We start from the raw sequence: 20344 nt of genomic DNA on the forward strand, positions 1-20344 counted from the left end.
AAAAGGAAACAACAACATTCCCCTCTCCCTCCCTCCCTCCCCCCTCCATCCCCTGATAGTAATGATAATGGTGAATTTGAAATGTTAGTTGCAAATGGTTAGTTTCACCAAACGGACAACCATCTAGCTATAATTATTTTATAATGTATTTCTTGATTGAGAGGCCATTTATTGAAAAATATCAGCAACATGAAATTTTAATATACTGAAAATATGTTTACTAAGATTGTTTTACGGCTTAATCAGCCACGGGGGAATAGTGGATATTCTTTTACGCTCAATGATGCGCGTATGTTCTTTTCGTTGCACGTGGTAAAATGGAATGATTGGAATTTGAACATTCAGTCACGTTTTTGTTTTTGTTTTCAGCTAAGCAGGTGTGCTTGAAGGAAAAATTAAACATTTTTCATATATTCAAAAATATTATCTCCACTATTTACTACAACATGTGTGCTCAATTTTCACTATTTATTAGTTAGTTGAGTTTTTCAATGGATATTTTTGCTTTTGCGTGTTGCTTTGTGAAATTTTGGTTTTTCTCATCGATAGGTCCATTTGATTTTATTTCACAGTTATTGAGGCAGTGTTCAGTTTTGTGCTAATTTTAATTTGTGCCGGTAATTCACTGATCAAGAGCAACTGATTAAAAATTTTTTTAGAAAATTTACCTCCTCAGAATAGAGAGAATATTATTTTAGTATCGTTCAGTTTATATATACACCATTTAGCAGAAAAAGGAGGGATTTTGCAAATTCGCATGCCTGAATTAATGTTTCGGTTTGAATATCTTTTTTATTTAATTGCTCGCAGTGAAGATTGATCGAAAGAAAGCACATGCAAGCATGCATCTCACCTATTGTTGTTGTTGTTGTTGCTTAACCTCATCGCCGGTGAAAAAACTCCAGCTGCATTTACAAGCGCTTGCAAATGGAGGAAAGAAAAAAAAGAATTTTTACAAATTAGAGCGAACGAGAAAGGAGAGGAAATAATGAAGAGTCACAAAAAAGAAAATAAAAGCTTGATGAACAAATAATGAGGGTGTGTCGTAGTTTTCAGCTGAATTGATATGCGAATTTGCGAAGACAATTTGAAAATTGAATGCCAAGCATATTATAAAAAAGATGCAAAAAGAAAACTAGCTGAAAATGCGTATTTTTTTCGTATTGTAGTTTTTTCGATTCTGCAAAGAGAGCTAGCTGCTTGTTGCTAACGTTTGAAGGGAACTGAATTTTGCAAATTGCAATAATAATAGTAATAATAATAATAATAGGCATTTTTTTGAAAAATACGTCTCGTCCTTTAACGCGTTGTTTTTTTTTGAATTTTGATTTTAATTGCATGCAATATTTGTTCTCTTACCTGAAACGAATTGTTGACGTTGATGATCATGGACCCGGGGTAGCCACACGGAAGAAGAAGGAGAGGAAGAAGAAGATTTGCTTGATTTAGTCAGGCGAATCGGCTCCGCTTGTAAAGCGTAAGATTCATTGACAGTGACCAGCTGACGTCCAGTATCCAAGCAAGTACAGTGGACAGGTCGAACGGACGTGGACGACGAGCAGGTGGGTCTTGTTGTGCATCTGTTGTCAACGATAATCATCTGTCGCCTATGGCAGCGGTACGTTGTTGTTGTCGTTGTATTTGTAACGGTGGTACCGTTGCAAATGCTGGTGGTGGTGGTGGTGTTGGTAGTTGTGGAAGCGGTGATAATTGTCGTTCTACGGACCAGCGGATCACCTGACCGTGGTGAATGAATTAATCTGTGATTGTTGTTGTTTTGGGGTTCATTTTGAAGCAGCTTTGCCGCTGAGTCGGTTTGGTTGAAAAATTTCAAGCTGGGCATGTTGTGCTTCACTTTGGTTGGTTGGAGAGAAAAGCTCAGGCTGATCAGCTGCTGCTAGTTTTCAATTTGAGCTTTTGTTGCCGGCTTGATTGAAGAGAAAGAGGCTTTGATTGGCTGAAAAGAGGGAAAAAAATCAAGAAAAATAAAACATCCCATCAATTTCAACCACCCAGTGTGCACGATTGCGTATATCTTTGGGGCGGAAAGTAGTAAGGTAAAATCGCGCAGAATGAATGATCAAATGCAAAATTAAAGACAAGAAAGAGAAAAAAGAAATAAAAAGAACAAACGAAAAGCAGCACTAGCAGCAGTGTCGCTGTTTTTGTTGCTGAATGTAATTGGCTATTTTTGGAAAATTAGCTTCCTTTCCAAATGCGTCAAGTGATAATAATAAGAGTTCGTTGTCGACTGAAAGTCGAAGCATTTTCAGTCGAGCTGCTGGCGTTCCAGTTGACATTGCTTGCAATTTGACACCGACCAGGTTGGTGATTTGTGGGGGCGATGAGTGACGGGAACTTTGACGCAAGAGTATGTCACTAGTAGCTCTGTCTATCTGGCGAAGCAGATCCGGCTTCCGACTGACTAAGCTATAGCTGCTCGACTGAGAATAGAATAAAGCTTAACAGCATCTTTGAAAACACAACCGGCTGTTAATTGACCCACGATCGCCTTGGGCATCTCGAGGGAACCAATTAAGCAGCACCGGCTTTGCTATTTTAAAAATATATTGATCACACGGGCACTACATCTTGTAAAACACACGGACACTGGCTGAGAGATGCTTGACAAGCGAAATGAATAGTGAAAAGAGACAGACAGAGTGGGGGGGGGGGAGAGGCAAAGGCAGAAGCAGAGCATGAAAAAACAAATTAAACGCAAGAGGCAATTCTGAGCAATGAGAACATTTATAATACACGCGGAAGAGACTGATGAGTCACGAATTTGGACAGTCAACATGACCAGCTTTTGTATACAAATTTCTACTTGTGTAATGAACGGCTCGCCAAATGAGACCGGCAAATATTTGCAGAAATTTTAAAATGGCGTAATATTTCCATGGAACATTTTTACTTTCAAGCAATTTTCCCATTTGAATACTCACAGCGGTTCCAGAAATGGCAATTTCTTTTCTCGTAACTGCTTTGGTATTTTGTTTGTTGTTTTCACTGGTTTTCATTGAATTCTTTAAAAAAATTAATAATTACAATTTTTCAGCTTTGCTTTATTTTGCCTCAATGCATTATTAGTAAGTTTTATTTTGAAATGACTAATCTGTTCAATGTGTCAAAAGTAAACTGAATTGTGTATGTGTGTGTGTGTGTGTGAAACTTGCTTCTTTTTTGAAGATTCCGTCGAATCACGATCGCACCATCAAAGTTGGATTCGTTCAGGTGATGCAGATTGAACAACCGTCCAAACGGCGCATCCATTTAGATGATTGCAAGCATCAATTGAAACATTACCTAGGATTAATATTGCAAATTTCAAATCTCTGAAGCATTCTCTTCTTCTTCTTCTAGTTTTCCACTGCAACACAATCGATAGATAAATGTGCTGCTTTTCATACTGCTGCTGCTGCTGCTTTATGCATACATAGTTGAAATGAAGAAGATTGTTAAGCTAAATTTTGTTAAATTACAATTTTATAGAAATTGTAATGAAAAATATTTCTTACAATAATGCATATGAAAACAACGGCTAGTATAAGCAGCCAAGAATACAAATTAGCATTAACAAATACTATTTGCAGTTCAGATATACATTTATATGTAAAAAATTTTTTTTTCTTGTCCAATGATTTTTGTTACTAGCAATGGAAAAATGAAAATTAGTTTTCGAACGAACTTTAAAAGTATTCTTCGTTTATTCTGATAAAATTGCTTTGTGCAGAACTGAAGTAGGCGAGCTAAAATAGGACGAAGCTAATCACATGCAGCTTATTTATTATTTGAATGAAATTGGTCAGTAGATAAAAATCCAATTATAAAATTATTGTTCAATTAAATCTGTAGAATAGAAGTCATACATACATACATACATACATATATATTGTTGTTTAGGTAAATTTGAAGGAGATATTGATGGCGTAAGCTTTGAAGATTTCAATCCGATGGTGAGCAGTTAGGAATGTTATAATTTTATGTTTGAATTTTGCTTTGCTTTCAAGGGAATCATGCCGAGAAGTTCCGTTAGAGATAAACATTTGTTGTGGAAAGATGGAATAGTACCTTACGAAATTTCGGCAATTTTCAGTAAATTGTGTAAAAATGTATTTGCTGATAGAAGTGTGAAGTGCATGGATTTTTGTTACCACTTCAGCGACGGTGCAACGGAAGAAAATAACTAACGCGATGAAAATGATCGAAGCTAATTCGTGTGTTCGTTTTGTACCTCGAACAATTGAGCCTGATTATCTTGTCATTAACAACGATCACGGGTAATATATTTTTTTTAATGAAGCAGTATTATTTAAATTCTGAGTTTAACAAGTTTATCAATTATTTTTTCTTGATACTGGTAAATGTTAAGTCGTGATTAAATTCATCTCTATACAAAGAGGTAATTATTTTTTAAAAAATGCTTTTTTTTCTTTTTTAAAATCTCAGGTAATCTTTCTTTATGCTTTCATCTTTAAATTAATTTTTACAGTTGAGGTTAGATTATCTTTTCTTTGCAATGCAATTCTTTTCAAATATGTATTAATTATTTTCTTAATTAATCAAGCATATTATGTGGAAACATAATGCTTATTTGATGTAGATGTTTTTCTATGGTTGGGCGCATGCAGGGTCGACAAGTAGTCTCGCTTGGAAGTGGTTGTCTATTTAATGAAGTCATTGTGCACGAATTGATGCATGTGCTTGGATTTTGGCACGAGCAGAGCAGAACTGACAGGGACGATTTCATCATCATACGTGCTGAAAATGTTATACCTAGTAGAATTGTTGTTTTTCTTTTCCTATAAATGTTCTTTCAAATAAGCACTAGCAGAATAAAAAAATAATTAATTCTAGGTATGGTTGGGCAATTTCGTAAAATTGAACTTCCGTATGTAGATTTTTTGGATGAAAAATACGACTACTATTCAATTATGCACTACGATAGCAAAGCGTTCAGTCGCAATGGTGAGAATACAATCGAAGCTATAGAGCCGAAAATGACCGAAGTGATTGGTAAAGCACTCGAATTATCTGCCTCTGATATTAGAAAGGTAAGTATATATATATATATATATATATATATATATATATATATATATATATATATATTATAACTTATATTCTTGTTATTGTGGTGATAGTGTTATTTATTTAAATTTACTTACTTTTTCTTGCTTTCTTGATTGGTAGTTGAACAAACTTTACGAATGTACAGCAGTGAATGGAATAGTGACTGATCCACCACCACCACCACCACCAGAGTCGACGACAGTTTTCAGCAGAAGCACTACGCCAACACCGCCAACTAGCATTCCAAAGCCAGAATGGCCAAGTAAGCCAAATATGTCAAGTTGGACTCTTTATCTAAGACTAGAAGGCCATTTGTTGTTGTTGTTGTGGATGATGATGTTTTCGCTTGTTGAGGTTGTTGTCAATAATAAGGTCGTTGAAGGTTCTTTTTTTTCCAGCCCAATGTCAGGATCGCTTCGACGATTGTGACACGTTTGCACGCTATTGTCGTCGGTTTGCTTTTCGTCACGTGATGAAAAAGCATTGTCCCAAGACTTGCGAATTGTGCTAGCAGATGTGAATTATGAAATGTGAACTTTTTCTTCGATGCAATTATTTTCTTTGAATATGACGAAGAGAAAGTTTGACATTTTTCTTTCAATAAATTCCATATATATGTATATATTCTACAGATATATTTGTTTCTTCATTATTGTTATTTTTGTCTTTGTCGAATGCCTGCCTGGTGAACGTTTGTGAAAATTGATCGACTTTTTGCAAAAATCGACCTCATCCATCTTGTAGTTAATAATCTCCATGGTTACCATGAACTGTGGTGGTTAAGCATTTGGCTGTCGATTTGCTCAGGCCGATTTACCAAGTCGACATCGAAGCACCACACTTACTGTCTGTCGTATGGGAATTTGTTGGACAAAATTTCGACCATTCAACACCAGCAGTAGTGGACAACGAAGAAAGAAATTGACCATTGTCGTCGGCTCGGATTGTCCAAACAATTCCACATCTTCTTATACGTGGTAAATAAAATTTTAAAATAAAACCAAATATTTTCATTTCATATCCAGTTCTCGCTAATAGCTTCAAAACGGCTAATAGCTTCGACTAAAAAATAATCGGCAATATATGGATGATAGCAGGCCCGTTGGCAAAAAGCAATTGCCTATTTTCAGGGATTGTCGAAAAATTGACACGCTGGAAAAGTATCGTTTTGCGAATCTGTGCGGCGTGGAGAAGATCAAAGAGAATTGTGCAATCGCTGGAGAGCAGTTTACCATTGATAATTGCCAAGTAAGTACTTGACGATCACAACAAACAAACTGTGCACACACAACCAAGTAAACAAATATATGTTGCATTTGACTTTTTTTTTGACTTTTTCCAATGTATTTTTAATTTTAATTTTTTTTGCTGTATTTTCCAATTATTTTTATGCTTTTTTTCTTTTATTTCAATCTTTTCTCTAACAATTACCACATCTTTGTTCTACATTGATTCTACCAAGACAAATTTTATTCAACGTGAAAAGCAACTTGTTTGCTTGCTTGCTTGCTTGCTTGCTCATTGCAGACAAGTTTCTCTATTAAACAAACATCCTTTGTAGAAAACTGCTTTGCAAAACTTGTTCTCTCTCCTGCATGATGGCTTTCTCGATTTGATACTATGTTTCTTCACTGCGATGCTAATTTTGATTCTATCTTTGATTAATTTATAGAACTGAACATTTTAAATGTTTTTTCTCATAATTTATTTATATATTTTAATCACTTCGCGTAAACTGTCTTCAATAGAAGAAGAAGTATTTGCATAATTTAATGAAAACTCACATCATGTTCAATTTTTAAATCATTGTTGATGACAGGGGTTTTTGTCCTAAACCAACTCTGAAGCATTTTTACAATTTCTCATTAAGTGAACATCGATTTATTTTCAGTGCATTTTATGAAAGTTGAGCTTTTATAAGTGCACACACACACACACACACACACACACATAGAAAGAGAGAGAGAGAGGCCTCCTTCTTTGGTACTAAATTTACACTGATTGAAAACATGACATTTGTTAAAAGCGAATTTTCCAGAGGAAAAATTTCTGTTAAATTAATTAATTAATTCAATTAGAAACGTACTATCTGTTTGCATAATCAGTTTATTGAGTATGCAGTTTTTGACTGTTTTCTGTACTTACAAGTCAGTTAGACATGAAGTATCATTATTGCAATTAAAATTGATTGAAATTGTTTTGAGAAGAAATTATGCATTGAAGAATTAATTTTGTATTGTATTGTTCGACCGTATTCTTTTTTGTGAAAGTTTTCTTTTGTACAGAATTGCACCCTGTGCATCTTTGACAGAACTGCTGCAGTTACGATCGATGACTGTATCAAGTGCAACATTTTGATTGGTCCATGCGCAGGAAGGTTGAAAATTTTAATCATACTTCAAATTGAATTGCTTTTTAAATTAAATTTATTTATTCTCTTTTTAGTATTTTTATTAGAAATTGCAAGAGTTGTCAGTTTTGGATCATTTGTCAACAGCTACGAACACGAGACTGCCATGATTTGCAGCTCAATGTATTCTGCCAGACAAAGCCCACCATAGAAGCGTCGACAAATATTCAGTTTTCTTGTATTCAAATCCATTACGATGGTCTCGATAGTGAGTTTTTTGTTGACGGTTTTTTAACTTCTATTAATTTTTCCAGTTAATTAATTAATTTTCATCGATGAATTAGAACAAATGACTGCCGCTCGTTTGAATCCGTTGAACAATTATTGGGATGTGGTGCACGATTTCTCTGCCGATGAATCGCCTGTAGCAAACTATACATTGCTTTATGAAGAAAAGTGAAAAAAAATTATTGTCACTTGAAGTGTTTGTTGATGCAATGATTCTTTTATTTTTTGGTTTTGCTTTTCAGAGCTGTTCAGTTGCAGTCAGAAGCAGTATTTCAAAATTCATCCGTTACATTCGAGCGATCCAAAAGCACAGTTCTTAGCACTGGTAATTTGTTATCCGAAAACACTGATCAGGTACGCTTGAGATGGAATTTTTGTAATTTTAACGATCATCCATAAATTTATTGTTCATTTATTCTGCTTTTGAAAGGTCGCTATACTTTTTTGTCAAGTTGACAATGAAAACATTGTTGATGATCCAAAAGAGCCCCTGTTGATGATATTAGATATTTATCGGCAGTTGGTATGCAGAGTAGTTATCAATTTTTAAAATAGAATCGTTGTGCGATACGTTGTAAATTTTATTTTGAAGAACGTATCGTTTGTCAAAACAGTACAGACACCAGTTGATGCTGCAACTATGCGCCACTTTGTCAACCCCCGTTGGAAGGGTAGTTCCAAAAGCAAAGGTTTGTTTGCGTTTTGTTTCATTTTTTTAGCAGTATTATGTTTTTTTATTTAGCTGTTATGGCTATTTTCATTTGGAATTGTACAGACAATGAGCAGAACGTTTTCAACAAAGCAATAAGCAGTAACAACTGGGTTGGTAAAGTAAATTTAAAAGTTGGCAGTGACGCTATGAACGTGATCGATGAGGTTTACAAAATAATCGATTCAAATCGCTTGTAACGTTTCCAATTCCATTGGAGGTAGTATTATTTATTTTCCTGTTAACATGCATGCTTTATCCGGAAACCCATAGAAAGGTATAATAAACAAATGCGGAGATTTTTTTAATGAAAATTAACCATAAATTATTTTTGAAAGTTTATTCGACTGTGAGCGGTTGCTTTTGTCATTATCTTCAAAAAAAATAAAAGAAAAACCAGGTTACTTGGTTTAATGGAGTGTACAGTAGTAGTTAGTTAGCTGCAAATACTTTGGGGCAAAAGAAAAGTATTGCCACTGTTCTTTGTTAAGCTTATGCAGAAGAAAAAGTAAAAGAGAGAGGCAAATTGGATATGAAGATGCCTGGTAGTGAACCAAACCCGAAACTTGGAACTGTAAATTTTCAGAAATTGCTTACCAACTTCAGTATTGCACAACTTCAGTTTGCAATTAGATATTGAATAAAAACATTCATCAGTCATCCCATAAAAGTAGCCATGAGCAGTAGCACGTAAAAGGTGATCACGAACAGAAACAGTATAAATCTTAAAATTCGAACTGCCGGACTCCAGACGCTTCCAGTATTCGGTGGTGCACCGAGGTCGACAATATGATCCGAATGTTGGTCGTCGACAACTTTGTTTGCACGATCAGCCGTACCAAGCACAACTGGACAAAACTTATTTACACGGTTCACCGTTATCATAAGCCAACGCGGGGGCGGTAAAGCTGAACGTATCGTTTCCAGCGATCCAAAAATCAGTTCTGCCAGAATCAGAATGCAAGTAATAACCATACTGCAAGAACAAAATTTCACTACAAAAAGAATATCTTTTAGGAGACAAGAAAGGGGCATTTTTGGAAACATTTTCTCAAATAGTACCTATGACGGGTGTTCGGCCGTTGGACGGAGGCAAGTGATTGGTCAGCGATGTGAGGAAGAAAATTTGCAAACCAACGCTGACCACTAGGAGCATAATTTTGTTCCACTGACGAGAAAGCCAAAACGACAGTACAGTGATCATTGCCGTTGCCGCGCAAGGCAAAAAGAACAAAGCGAACGTGTAGGAATTGTCCCGTTTCAAAGAAACACACAAATCCACAACCGGCGCGAAAGCGTCAGTCGCGTCGTCCATATCCAGGGACAAAATTTTCTCCTGGTTGGAACCTTCGCGAATCTGAGCCGATCGTACTGTCCAGCCCACCGGACGCAGTTTGTCCAACGATCTGGTCAACTCTTGTTCAGCGTTTTGGTCCACTTCGAAACGGATGGAAAAATCCCGACGGTCGCCGAATCGCACGCAACCGCTCTGCTGATCGTACGGATAACGGGAATAGTCGAACTGGATGTACGTTTCCAAGACGAAATCGACCCAATTCACTACAGCCCCTGTGTGATGTACTGCCAACGAATCACTTTCAAATTGGGAAGAATCCATCGGAGCTCTGGTGTATATTTGAAAAGAAAAAAGATTTTACATTTTTAAACAGATGACATTTACACACAACAAGGAAAAATCAACTAAAACTACAATGAATCATCATTCATTCGTCTAAATGTTGGATGTTGAACGTTGAACGTTGGAAAAAAAAAAGATTATACACTTCCATATGATTCATTTCAGATTCAGCTAACCAAAGTAAATATTAGTCATGATTTTTCTGGCACTATTTCCGTTTTTTACTTACGATTTCAAGGCTACTAATTTAGGAGTCCAAATCTGAGACCAGACGAGATTCATCCATGCAATGCCCCATTCGGTTTTATTCCACTGTATGCGAGAGTCGTTCCACGTCTGAGTACAAGAATTAAAATTTGAAAAAGATCAATTTGATCATGAAAAAACGTTCCATTTACCTACCATCAGTAAAGTTCCGTAAATTTTCAACACTTGTTCTTGTTCATCCTGAAACAAAGAATGAAAAGTATATATTTGGAGAAAATTTTTATAAACTTTTTTTATTTTTTTTCAGAAAACAAGCATTTGTTACTGTTTCGATATGTTTCAACGAAACTGCCTTGATATTGATCATTTCTACTGTGAATTTTTGGATCTGTGTGCTAGAGTTGTACTTGGAGATGATATTGTTTCGCAAATCCCAGACTCTGTTACCTAGAAAAAAGAGTGTTGACAACATTTTCCTGCCTAATTTGATTGACTGATTGATTGATCCAATTTGTCCTAATGGCCAATGCTAGCTAACATTACCGCCTTGACAAGCTTCACAAGAATGTGGACAGTTGCGGATCATCCAAGTGGGGTTGGCAAAACACTCGCCTCTCGATGCCCACATACTGCATTTGGAACTCTGATCGACGCAGTTGAAACTGTTGCTGTGCGGATTGTACAATTTGGGAGGAATCAAAATTGACTGACCTATAAAATTTTGATTAAATGAACAATTTCATCGAATATATGAAATATCCATTACCATCCACTGTGCTAGAGTGAAGAGTGGTGAAGAAGAGCAGAGTAAGTACTGGAATGAACATGTCTCTCTCTCTCTCTGTAAAATTTAGTATAATTGAAAAATTGAATTTCTTCCAATCTTTTTAACAAATACAAAAATGATAACTGTTCAGAAATGGAATAAATAACAGAAATTTGTTGCACCACTGCGACAGAGAAGAGAGATAATCGTGAAAGTGGAATAAAAGCGTAAAGCCTAGTTCGACAAATACTTCCTGGCCAATAGTAAGCGAAATTTTTGGGTCAGCCAATGCGCGCAAAGAGGAACGCGCTTCTGCTATCCGTTGGGATCGATTTTTATCATCATCAACAAAAGCTGTAAAAATAAAATTAAAAAAAAACCCAATGAACCCCCAACATGCAAGCAAGTTCATATTTTCTTCTTCTATTTTTGATTTCAGTCACATTTTTAAAAAAATACGTATATATTTTGTAGTTTGTAAATTGGCAAAAGTTATGACATGATTATTCGTGGAAAGAAAGAACAGAATTTTGGTCTAACAAAATTTTGCAATAATATAATCATGGCCTGCATGCCATCATCATCGGTCGATTTGACAACCTGAACTTGGTTGGCGTAACCTGTTCAAAAATGGAACAAATTTCATCCGTAGCTGTGCAGAGATGCTGATAAGAAAAATAAATCATTTGTGAAAGGAAACGCAGAAAATAAAATCAGAACAGCAACATGTATAAATTATCATATTGCCAAGAAATAAAGAACAATTTTTGCAAGTGGAAAAGTCGAGCACATGGCAACTTTTTCAACTGCCGCATGCTTGTTTGGACGGTGTTCGCTGAAAAGCTGCTACGAATAAATATCCGAGCAAATAATGATATGTCGAAAGAAGCTGCGCGTCGCTTGTTGCAACTTTTGACGCAGCTTTGAAATTGCAAAAGCAAGCACATGTGGAAAAAAGCACTTTCAACGTGACGTGCATGACGTGACGTTGCTTTTTTTCATTGGAATATATGTATATCTATTTTTCTTTCTGAAGCTTTTCAACATTCACAAACACGGTTTGCACAGCGATAATGATCATAATGTTAGCCCAACATTATTTATTATTATTATTATTATTATTATTATGTTAAGCATCACAATACAAGTTCTGAACGTTCAGTGGAAGGAATATTTTAAAGTTCCGTGCACAATATTGCCTGATTTGTCTGATAAAACAGAAAAATATAGAAACAAAGAAAAACGAGACAAAGCTGCTTGCTTTTCTGAGCGCAAAAGTTTTTCGTTCCGCAAACAAACTATTGTTGTTTACATGGAGAAAAATTGTATAATGTTTTTTTTGTGGTTTATGCTTTTTGTGACTACATACTTTTCATGTTTTTGTTTCAATTCTTTTATTTTATTCAACATCAATCAACTTTCCCTGTTACCGAAAGTTATATATCTGTATATCACTTTCATCAATTTCCAAGTGCAGCCAATTGGCCAGTTCTGTATACATGGAAACTTGTAACAGTAACCACCAGAAAATGATTATTTATCACGTTAATGTGATTGATGCTCGACGGGTACTTTTTAACGCCAATCAATTCAAAACAACCTGATTCAATATTGCCACTGTAGACAAGCAAGCGACGGCTGAATGTTCCAACAAATATTAAATCGCTGTCAACGGAAGAATCTTCGTTGTGCAGCTTTAAATGATACAGACAAACCACAACGTCATAATTATCCGATTGCTTCAACTTCACAGTATTCTTTGAATATTCCGTGATGTCAGAAATTGTTTTGCCCAACATTACCGGGCCAAGACTGGGGCTTATGATCAAATGTGGTGAATTATTGTTCGTCAGCGTCAGCAATTTTATGACTGAAATTGGCATGTCGAACTTTTTCACCTTGGTTTCAATATCCATGCTTTCGGTGTTTACGTACGAAATGCAGACGCTACCGTTGGCACAACCAAACGCTGTGATTCTTTGCTTTCCGACCAATATTCCATCAACTGTGATCACACAGTGCGGTTTTGCCTCATTGAATTCTGGGTAACTTATAGTGGTGTCAACTTTCGCCAGTAATGTCTCGCCGCCAGACGTTTCAACCGGGCGAAACAGTTCAACGGTGCGATCACTTTTTGAAAGGATAATCTTTTTTTCCCAAACTGGGAACCTGCAAATCAGCACTGGAACATAATTCAGTTTTTCTTCTCCCGCCAGTTGAATGCTCAGAGTTGGTCTGGTGTATATTTTAAACAAAGTTAAATGGCTTTTGTCGCATATTCTTATCAGAACATATAAATTAAGTTCATTTGCATTTTCAGGTATTAATGTCGAATTAACAACCAACATGTCACTGGACCATTTGTACAGTTCTCGAATATGATGGCTTTTATGAACGAACGGTTTCGAATATTTCGAGTGAAATACGTGTAAATCTCCTCTAATGCACACAACAATCAACCAGTATTCGTTTTCTCCTTTAACCAGATGCACACTTCGACAATTGCAGGGCTGCAGTGGGTAAAAATATATCTCTGGCTGTGAGATGGCTTCGAGCACTTGCTGAGCAACTGAAACGCTTTGCATATTTATAAAAACTTTGAATTTTACTTAATTAAAAAGAAGTTCGTCTTTTTTCAACAATTCAAAATACACAAATATAAATAAAATCTGCAAATGTTAATGCTAATAACTTTGGAAAAGTAATTCAGGTTTAATAATAATATACTGTAGTATATTATACATCATTTATCAAATATTAAAAGTTTCTCAACTTTTAAACTAAATTGATTTTAATAAACACTTTATACTGTTTTTTCTTGTTGTCATGCAAGTCTGTTTATTTTTGAACAAAAAAAGAATATTTTTCTCGCTGTTACTAACGGAATTGCATAAAGTGAAAAAATGGCAAATAATTGATTGCATTAAACTGTTCTTTCTCTTGTAGCAAAGCTAGACGCATTAAAATATAGTGAATCTACTAATATTAAGTCAAATGCATCTTATCCTGTAGTTTACGTTATTTTGAAAATTGGAATTTTAATATAAGCAAACCAATACCGTATACTTCAAACATATTTGAAGTTGTTCAAAATGGATTTTTAGGAAATTTATAATGTTTTAAATATTTTTTTTATAATTATTAAAATTTATTCTTCTAATAACTATTATTTTGAATTTTTTGCAGCACAGTATCTTCAACATTTCATCGTGATTTTCCTTTACTATATAATACAGATCGTTTAGTTAAGAAGTTGGGTTTGCTTTTACGCTTTTGAATTCGTGCGTGGATTGTCGTTTAAGGCAGTAATTTAGTAAATATTTGTGATATCAATGGCAAAGCGCATATTGTTGAAAAACGGATCTGTTTGGAAAGCAGCTGCTGAAATAGTGGTATAGACTTTTTGAAATTATCATTATTTTATCCCTGAAGAAAATGAGGAACGTTTTTTTTGTGTTTAATGTTTAATGTCACTTTTTTCTTCTAACAAAGTGTTGTTGTAAAATTTTATTTTAAAGTTATTATTTGAAAACATTATTGGAAATTGTTAATTGCGTAATTGTCTTTTTCCACTTGAAGGGTAGTCGTCTTTGCTGGACCCAAACAAGAAGGCAAGCTTCGCTTTCCTACAAAGAATGCTTGCTGAACGTCCCAGAGACGAAAGTATCGACATTGTCAAACGGCTTCAGAGTGGCTTCTGAAAATTCCGGCTTGCCAACTTGTACAGTAAGTACCGGGCTTTGATTTGTGTTTTGTATTCGCATAATTGTAATTTTTCCATACAGATTGGTGTGTGGATCGACGCTGGTAGCAGGTATGAAACGGAGCGCAATAATGGTGTAGCACATTTTCTTGAACACATGGCTTTCAAGGTTTGTAGAAAGCTGACCAAAGTTATTAGTCATACAATATTTTGCATGAAATTTAGGGAACATCGAAGCGAAGCCAAACCGATTTGGAATTGGAGGTAGAAAACATCGGTGCGCATTTGAATGCTTATACTTCACGAGAACAGACAGTTTACTATGCGAAGTGTTTTTCACAAGATGCGGAACAAGGTGATTTCGAATGCATTTTTGTATTTGTTTTTCTTTACTTGTGTTATAGCTGTGGATATTTTGGCCGATATTTTGTTGAACAGCAATTATGGCGAGCGAGAAATTGAACGAGAACGAGGAGTTATTTTGAGAGAAATGCAGGTGAGTATTCTTTTAGTTTTAATTTAAATGTTTATTCAACTTTTGCGCAGGAAGTTGAACAAAACATGCAAGAGGTGGTATTTGACTATTTGCATAGTACAGCTTTTCAAGGAACTCCGCTGGCTAGAACTATTCTCGGCCCAACTGAAAATATCAAGTAAGAAATGTTTTTATTTGAATATTAGTATTTTTTATTGAATACTTTTAGATCTTTGAAACGACAAGATTTGATCAACTATGTTCAAGAGCATTACAAGGCACCTCGAATGGTATTAGCTGCTGCTGGAGGAATCAACCATCAAGAACTGCACAAGTTAGCGGAGAAATATTTCAGTAAAATACCAGCTACAATTTCGGGAAATTATCCACCGGTTGGAAATTGCCGATTTACTGGAAGTGAAGTAATATGAATTTTTTTAAATTATTTATTATTTTATTATTTTGTATTGAAGATGTTTTTTCGCGAAGATTCGATGCCATTTTGCTATGCTGCACTGGCAGTAGAAGGTGTTGGCTGGGATCACCCAGATAACATTCCTTTGATGGTTGCTAATACTGTATGTTCTTTAAGATGCTGAAGTCTTTATCTTTAAGTTGTTGATTTTTTTATTTGCATATTTTGAAATTGTTTTGATGATGTTTATTTTTTTAATGTTTACGAGTGTCTTTTTAGTTGATTGGGCAGTGGGATAGAACGCATGGCGCTGGAGTCAATTCTCCGAGTCGTTTGGCAAGTTTGGTTGGATGGGGAGAAGGTTGTCAGAGTTTTCAAGCTTTTAATACTTGCTACAAAGACACCGGCTTATGGGGAATATACATTGTTGCTGAAGCAACTGCAGTTTCAGAAGTGGTTTACCATGTCCAAGAGGAATGGTAGAATTGATTTTGTCCATTACTGTAATTGAAGTAACTTCAAAGTATAAATTATAACAGGAAATATCTTTGCCGAGAAATCGGGGATGAAGAGGTTGAGCGTGGAAAAAATTTGCTAAGAACTAATATGCTTTTAATGCTGGATGGTTCTACTCCAATTTGTGAAGATATTGGCAGGTAAAGAAGGAAGAAGATTTGACATATTCTGTAATTTCATGTGAAAATTTCAGACAAATGTTATGCTATGGTCGGAGAATACCAGTTCACGAACTGAATGCTCGAATTGATGTAAGCTTCTATGATTTATATTTGAACTTTAAAATTTCTTTTGACTTTCGACTTCTCTTAAGGCAGTGAATGCTGACGTAGTGAAGAAAGTTTGCATGCATTATATTTATGATAGAGATCCAGCTGTGGTAGCGATTGGTAATTTATAACTCTTCTGAAAAATGTTATGTATTTCTATTTTTTATTTATTTTATAGGAACAACAGAAGCCATGGATCCATATCCATTGATTCGTGGAAGAATGACTTGGTGGAGATTTTGATTAGTATCGACGTAATGAAACGAACAGTATGCTAACCATTCTACTAAGAATAGTTATCCAAAGGTGTTTGGACAGAAATTTCAATGATAAATAAAGTTTTTGTGATTTAAAAATTTAGTTTCAAAAATAGTTATGTTGTTAACAACATACGATTCAAAATCTGCGCAAGCATAGTTGAAAATGGCATATTTTGAAGGAAAATTGCAAAAGCGATATGTTAGCAGGAATGCAGATAGATATTTCAGGAAAAATTCCTGTGTTTTGATGTCTGCGATTTTTAATTTAGCGTGATTCAAAGTAAACAATTTTTAGATAACAAATGTAAATTTTAAAGTATAAATAAACCTTGAAAGTCAACATACTGTAATTCAATTCTGGTACTACGCATCGATGAAGAACGTGCATATTTTGTAGTTACTATTATTACTTGCGGTTATGGCTAATGGAACATTCGATTTTGAAATATTTCTTTTATAATAAACGTTTTACAAATTTATTTATATTGTAACAGTCGAATTACCTTGCAAGACATGCAGATCAACATTTCCAGGTTATTCCGCGATTTCAATCCAGCGTACGTTCAGTTCGTTGAGCTGTTTTTCTTACTACTTAATTATCTTTTTAATTTTAGACAGTTTATAGTGTATTTATCTTTGCTTCTGTTTGCATTGTTGTTCGCTTTCAAATTGGATGGAATTGTCGATTTGCCGTATTGGGTAGTATTCCATCCACTATTTATATGGAAGGTGTTTGTATTTGCTGCAGCAATTGCAGGGTGCTTTTTTTATTGCAAGTATCCACCAATTGAGTAAGTGTTGAGTGAATAATTAACTAAAAGTGTTCAGTTGAAATTGTTTTTTTCAGAAATGACCATGTGGGAAAAGCAGATTTTCGAAATATGCTATTTTGCACTGCTGAGCACATTCTGTTGTTCGTTTTCGAGGCAATGTTTTGTTATAAGTTGCAAACTGCTAGCAAGCTGTTGCCTTGGTGTATCGTTTTTGTTCCACTTTTGGCACAGTGCGTTTTGGCCATGGTTGTATGCATTTGGTGTCTTCGCAAGGGGCGCGGTTTTGCGGTAAGCGTTTTTTCACTTTGATTACTAATAGTTCATTTTACTGTTTCAGTTTGAAATGATCTTTTCGGCTAATGCGCTTCAATTCATTTTTATTGGTCTAAAGTTGGATGACATTGTCGGCTGGTCTTGGGTGGTAAATTTGCTTCATTTTTTTATCTATATATGTGATTGTTTTTGAATACATCTGAAATTAAAAAATAATTTAGATTGTTTTCATCCCATTTTGGATTGTTCTTTGCTTGAGCTTAATTGGTGTCCTTTACGCTATAATATTGGCTATGCTTTTGATCCGATCAATAGATCTCTTGCCAGAATATCGACGGCAGCATGTGTATTCAGCAATTGCGTATGCAATATTAGTCGTCCCATTTTTAATTTTCGTGGTAATTATGAAATTTTATTTTTATATTTATTTATTTGTTAATGATATGTTTTTTAAGGTTTTACTAAGTAATAAACTTGATGGCGACAGCAGATTGTCGTACGTTTTGATTTGTTCGCCACTCTATGTATCCTTGTTTTGCTTATTATTGATGGCCTGTGGTTCAAGAGGAGGAAATCAATGTGATTTGTTTTCTACTGTTGAAATGCTGGTTAAATTTCTTGAAATGATGATACGCGTATTTTAGGGTGGTGTGGTATCCGAAGAGATTTTTGTTCATTTATTTTGGATGTGTGTCCATGCTTAAGTGAATATGGTAATGTATCTTATACATTTCAGCATTGCAGTGCTGAGACATGTGAAAATGAAAGAGCCGATGATTATGCTTCAAAGCTGTCTAAACCCGGAACTAGTAGGGAGCAAAAGCAGATGGTCATGTTTGTATCAATTGAGAATCCAGATTAGCGAAAGACTTTTTTGAAGGAAAAGTTTCTTCTGATAGCTGATAGTAATCGACTTTCACTGTGTTTTTCAGTTCATGCTATTTCTAAATGATGCAATCCTGCCTAAAAGGTTGCCGTAGAACTGAACGCTGCATTAATATGCAGCAAAAGAAGTCACCATCTTTGATTAATTTGCTTTTGAAATTCTGTATGCCTGTCTGCGCACTTCCACTTCCCTCTTTCTCGTGTGGTGCATTCATTTTTTGTCTTTCTGTCTCCTTTTTGGTGCCATGAGCATTGTAGGACAGTGTGATCATTTTTATTTGTACGGGTATTTATGTAACACGTACTTTTTGTCACCATAATTGCGTTATTTGGTATGTCGGAAAACGAACGTTTTTCGAAAATAGTGGAAAAATAAAAATCAGTTTTATTTGTTCTAAAATTTGAATATATTATTATATATTTGAATGCATAATCAACTGATAACTCGTCAACTTCATTTGATCAAATCATGAATAAATGCGGCAGTTCTTTTATTGAAACGAAATACAAACCTGATTACACGCTTACGATATTACAGTACCCTGAAGGTGATTTCTGATTTTGCATTATGAAGCATTTTAACTGTAATATTTTCTCGAAAGTGATGAACATTATTTGCAGAAAAAGTATTGCTACATTATAAAATACTGAATATTTTCGATAAAACAAATTCTTGAATACTGACATTACTAAATGTATTATGTTGAAAATACGCGTGTATTGCATTATTGAATAAATTCTTCTCAGAGTGAGCTTGTAAAACAGCTGTTTCTGTAAGTACGCTTAATTGTAATTACACTTTCAAATATAGTGCTCTAACAAGCATTTTGAAAATAGTCATGTGTATAAGATTTTCCAATATGTGAAAATTATTTTACGTTTGAGTTTCAAAGTGTAAACAAGGCGGAAATTCGCCGTCAGTAACAGTCATAGACTGTGGTACAGTTGCAAGATGTTAACCTGTTTACGAAAACAATGCAAAAGAACGGTTTTTTATATTGGTAAAGTTAAATATAAGATCAAATAATTATGTGAAATGATAAAATAAATTATAACAACGCTAAAAAATAACATTCAAGAGGTGGAAAATACTGAACATTTATGTACTTTCAGGTACTTTTGACTTGGCTACAGTATTTTTGCAGCCTGCGGTTTATTGTTATCCTAGTTGAGGTGTTTCGCGCGGTTTTAGTTGGTGGTTCAAATTCTTTTTGCTTTCTGTCTCAGCTTGCGTTCAGAATGTTCAGAATTTTTTGCTTTTATTGTCAGTGATCTACAGGTTGGTACAGTTTGGTTTTTCCTAGTGGGTAATTTGTTTTTAAAATTTTATTGTCATATTTTCACATTTTATTTGTATTCAGTGTTGTGTTCATTTTATTTACATTGGATAAAAGTAACTGCGTGTCTGACACTGAACGTGTCCACCAAAGTGCATGAGTTTGATTATTCTGTTTTTTAAATGCTATTTGTAAACGTTTTGGTTAGTAATAATCGTTTCATCAGCGAAATGACTTCAGAATTTTCATTTGATAAGTATTGTTTGCAAATTTTCATTTAATGATTTGTACTGAAATGAGTGATATTGTAATTGTCTTTCTTTTATGTTTATTTTCAGATAATTTGTATTTGTTTTGCGCTTAAACTTTCTGCCATTTTAGAACACTGTTGAAAGTGCACTGATAAAGTTCGTTTTTTGTGTGTATCTTCTTTCTATCTCTCTTTCTCTGTCTGTTTTATTATTGC

General features: G+C 34.8%; 10 protein-coding genes across 10 annotated transcripts; 6 read left to right on the forward strand and 4 right to left on the reverse strand.

Annotated features, from left to right (window-relative positions):
* Window positions 1-1066: 1066 nt before the first annotated feature.
* Window positions 1067-1741, forward strand: Tsp_10842 (keratin-associated protein 5-11). The gene is made up of 2 exons (XM_003370185.1): window positions 1067-1149; window positions 1495-1741. Exons 1-2 carry the CDS (start codon window positions 1067-1069, stop codon window positions 1739-1741), a joined length of 330 nt encoding a protein of 109 aa, XP_003370233.1.
* A 403-nt stretch (window positions 1742-2144) lies between these two features.
* Window positions 2145-2521, reverse strand: Tsp_10843 (hypothetical ribosomal subunit interface protein). The gene is made up of 2 exons (XM_003370186.1): window positions 2468-2521; window positions 2145-2444 (listed from the first exon to the last, which is right to left on the reverse strand). Exons 1-2 carry the CDS (start codon window positions 2519-2521, stop codon window positions 2145-2147), a joined length of 354 nt encoding a protein of 117 aa, XP_003370234.1.
* Window positions 2522-2777: 256 nt separating this feature from the next.
* On the reverse strand, window positions 2778-3273 carry Tsp_10844 (conserved hypothetical protein). The gene is made up of 2 exons (XM_003370187.1): window positions 3205-3273; window positions 2778-3026 (listed from the first exon to the last, which is right to left on the reverse strand). Exons 1-2 carry the CDS (start codon window positions 3271-3273, stop codon window positions 2778-2780), a joined length of 318 nt encoding a protein of 105 aa, XP_003370235.1.
* Window positions 3274-4200: 927 nt separating this feature from the next.
* On the forward strand, window positions 4201-5584 carry Tsp_10845 (zinc metallo protein). Its single transcript, XM_003370188.1, is given in 5 exon segments — window positions 4201-4280; window positions 4604-4779; window positions 4858-5054; window positions 5194-5455; window positions 5472-5584. The coding sequence occupies 5 exon segments, from the start codon at window positions 4201-4203 to the stop codon at window positions 5582-5584; spliced, it is 828 nt and encodes a 275-aa protein (XP_003370236.1).
* A 344-nt stretch (window positions 5585-5928) lies between these two features.
* Window positions 5929-7745, forward strand: Tsp_10846 (protein XRP2). Its single transcript, XM_003370189.1, has 5 exons — window positions 5929-6050; window positions 6204-6321; window positions 7359-7450; window positions 7531-7709; window positions 7738-7745. The coding sequence occupies exons 1-5, from the start codon at window positions 5929-5931 to the stop codon at window positions 7743-7745; spliced, it is 519 nt and encodes a 172-aa protein (XP_003370237.1).
* Window positions 7746-7772: 27 nt separating this feature from the next.
* Window positions 7773-8856, forward strand: Tsp_10847 (conserved hypothetical protein). The gene is made up of 6 exons (XM_003370190.1): window positions 7773-7879; window positions 7954-8065; window positions 8142-8234; window positions 8304-8400; window positions 8454-8587; window positions 8821-8856. The coding sequence occupies exons 1-6, from the start codon at window positions 7773-7775 to the stop codon at window positions 8854-8856; spliced, it is 579 nt and encodes a 192-aa protein (XP_003370238.1).
* A 221-nt stretch (window positions 8857-9077) lies between these two features.
* On the reverse strand, window positions 9078-11979 carry Tsp_10848 (putative ShTK domain protein). Its single transcript, XM_003370191.1, has 10 exons — window positions 11795-11979; window positions 11633-11697; window positions 11177-11386; window positions 11033-11107; window positions 10810-10977; window positions 10592-10713; window positions 10462-10506; window positions 10289-10395; window positions 9483-10045; window positions 9078-9415 (listed from the first exon to the last, which is right to left on the reverse strand). The coding sequence occupies exons 1-10, from the start codon at window positions 11977-11979 to the stop codon at window positions 9078-9080; spliced, it is 1878 nt and encodes a 625-aa protein (XP_003370239.1).
* A 513-nt stretch (window positions 11980-12492) lies between these two features.
* Tsp_10849 (7 transmembrane receptor) lies at window positions 12493-13617 on the reverse strand. The gene has a single exon (XM_003370192.1). It carries the CDS (start codon window positions 13615-13617, stop codon window positions 12493-12495), a length of 1125 nt encoding a protein of 374 aa, XP_003370240.1.
* Window positions 13618-14364: 747 nt separating this feature from the next.
* On the forward strand, window positions 14365-16108 carry Tsp_10850 (peptidase, M16 family). The gene is made up of 9 exons (XM_003370193.1): window positions 14365-14424; window positions 14612-14758; window positions 14818-14904; window positions 14961-15090; window positions 15140-15231; window positions 15282-15388; window positions 15440-15632; window positions 15684-15788; window positions 15905-16108. Exons 1-9 carry the CDS (start codon window positions 14365-14367, stop codon window positions 16106-16108), a joined length of 1125 nt encoding a protein of 374 aa, XP_003370241.1.
* Window positions 16109-16240: 132 nt separating this feature from the next.
* Window positions 16241-18578, forward strand: Tsp_10851 (transmembrane protein 185A). Its single transcript, XM_003370194.1, has 9 exons — window positions 16241-16281; window positions 16335-16392; window positions 16455-16530; window positions 16589-16640; window positions 17204-17248; window positions 17285-17461; window positions 17518-17731; window positions 17781-17864; window positions 18453-18578. The coding sequence occupies exons 1-9, from the start codon at window positions 16241-16243 to the stop codon at window positions 18576-18578; spliced, it is 873 nt and encodes a 290-aa protein (XP_003370242.1).
* The last annotated feature ends 1766 nt before the right edge of the window (window positions 18579-20344 follow it).

The sequence above is a fragment of the Trichinella spiralis genome (genome assembly GCF_000181795.1).
Source record: "Trichinella spiralis strain ISS 195 chromosome Unknown Scfld1085, whole genome shotgun sequence".
Lineage (NCBI taxonomy): Eukaryota > Metazoa > Nematoda > Enoplea > Trichinellida > Trichinellidae > Trichinella > Trichinella spiralis.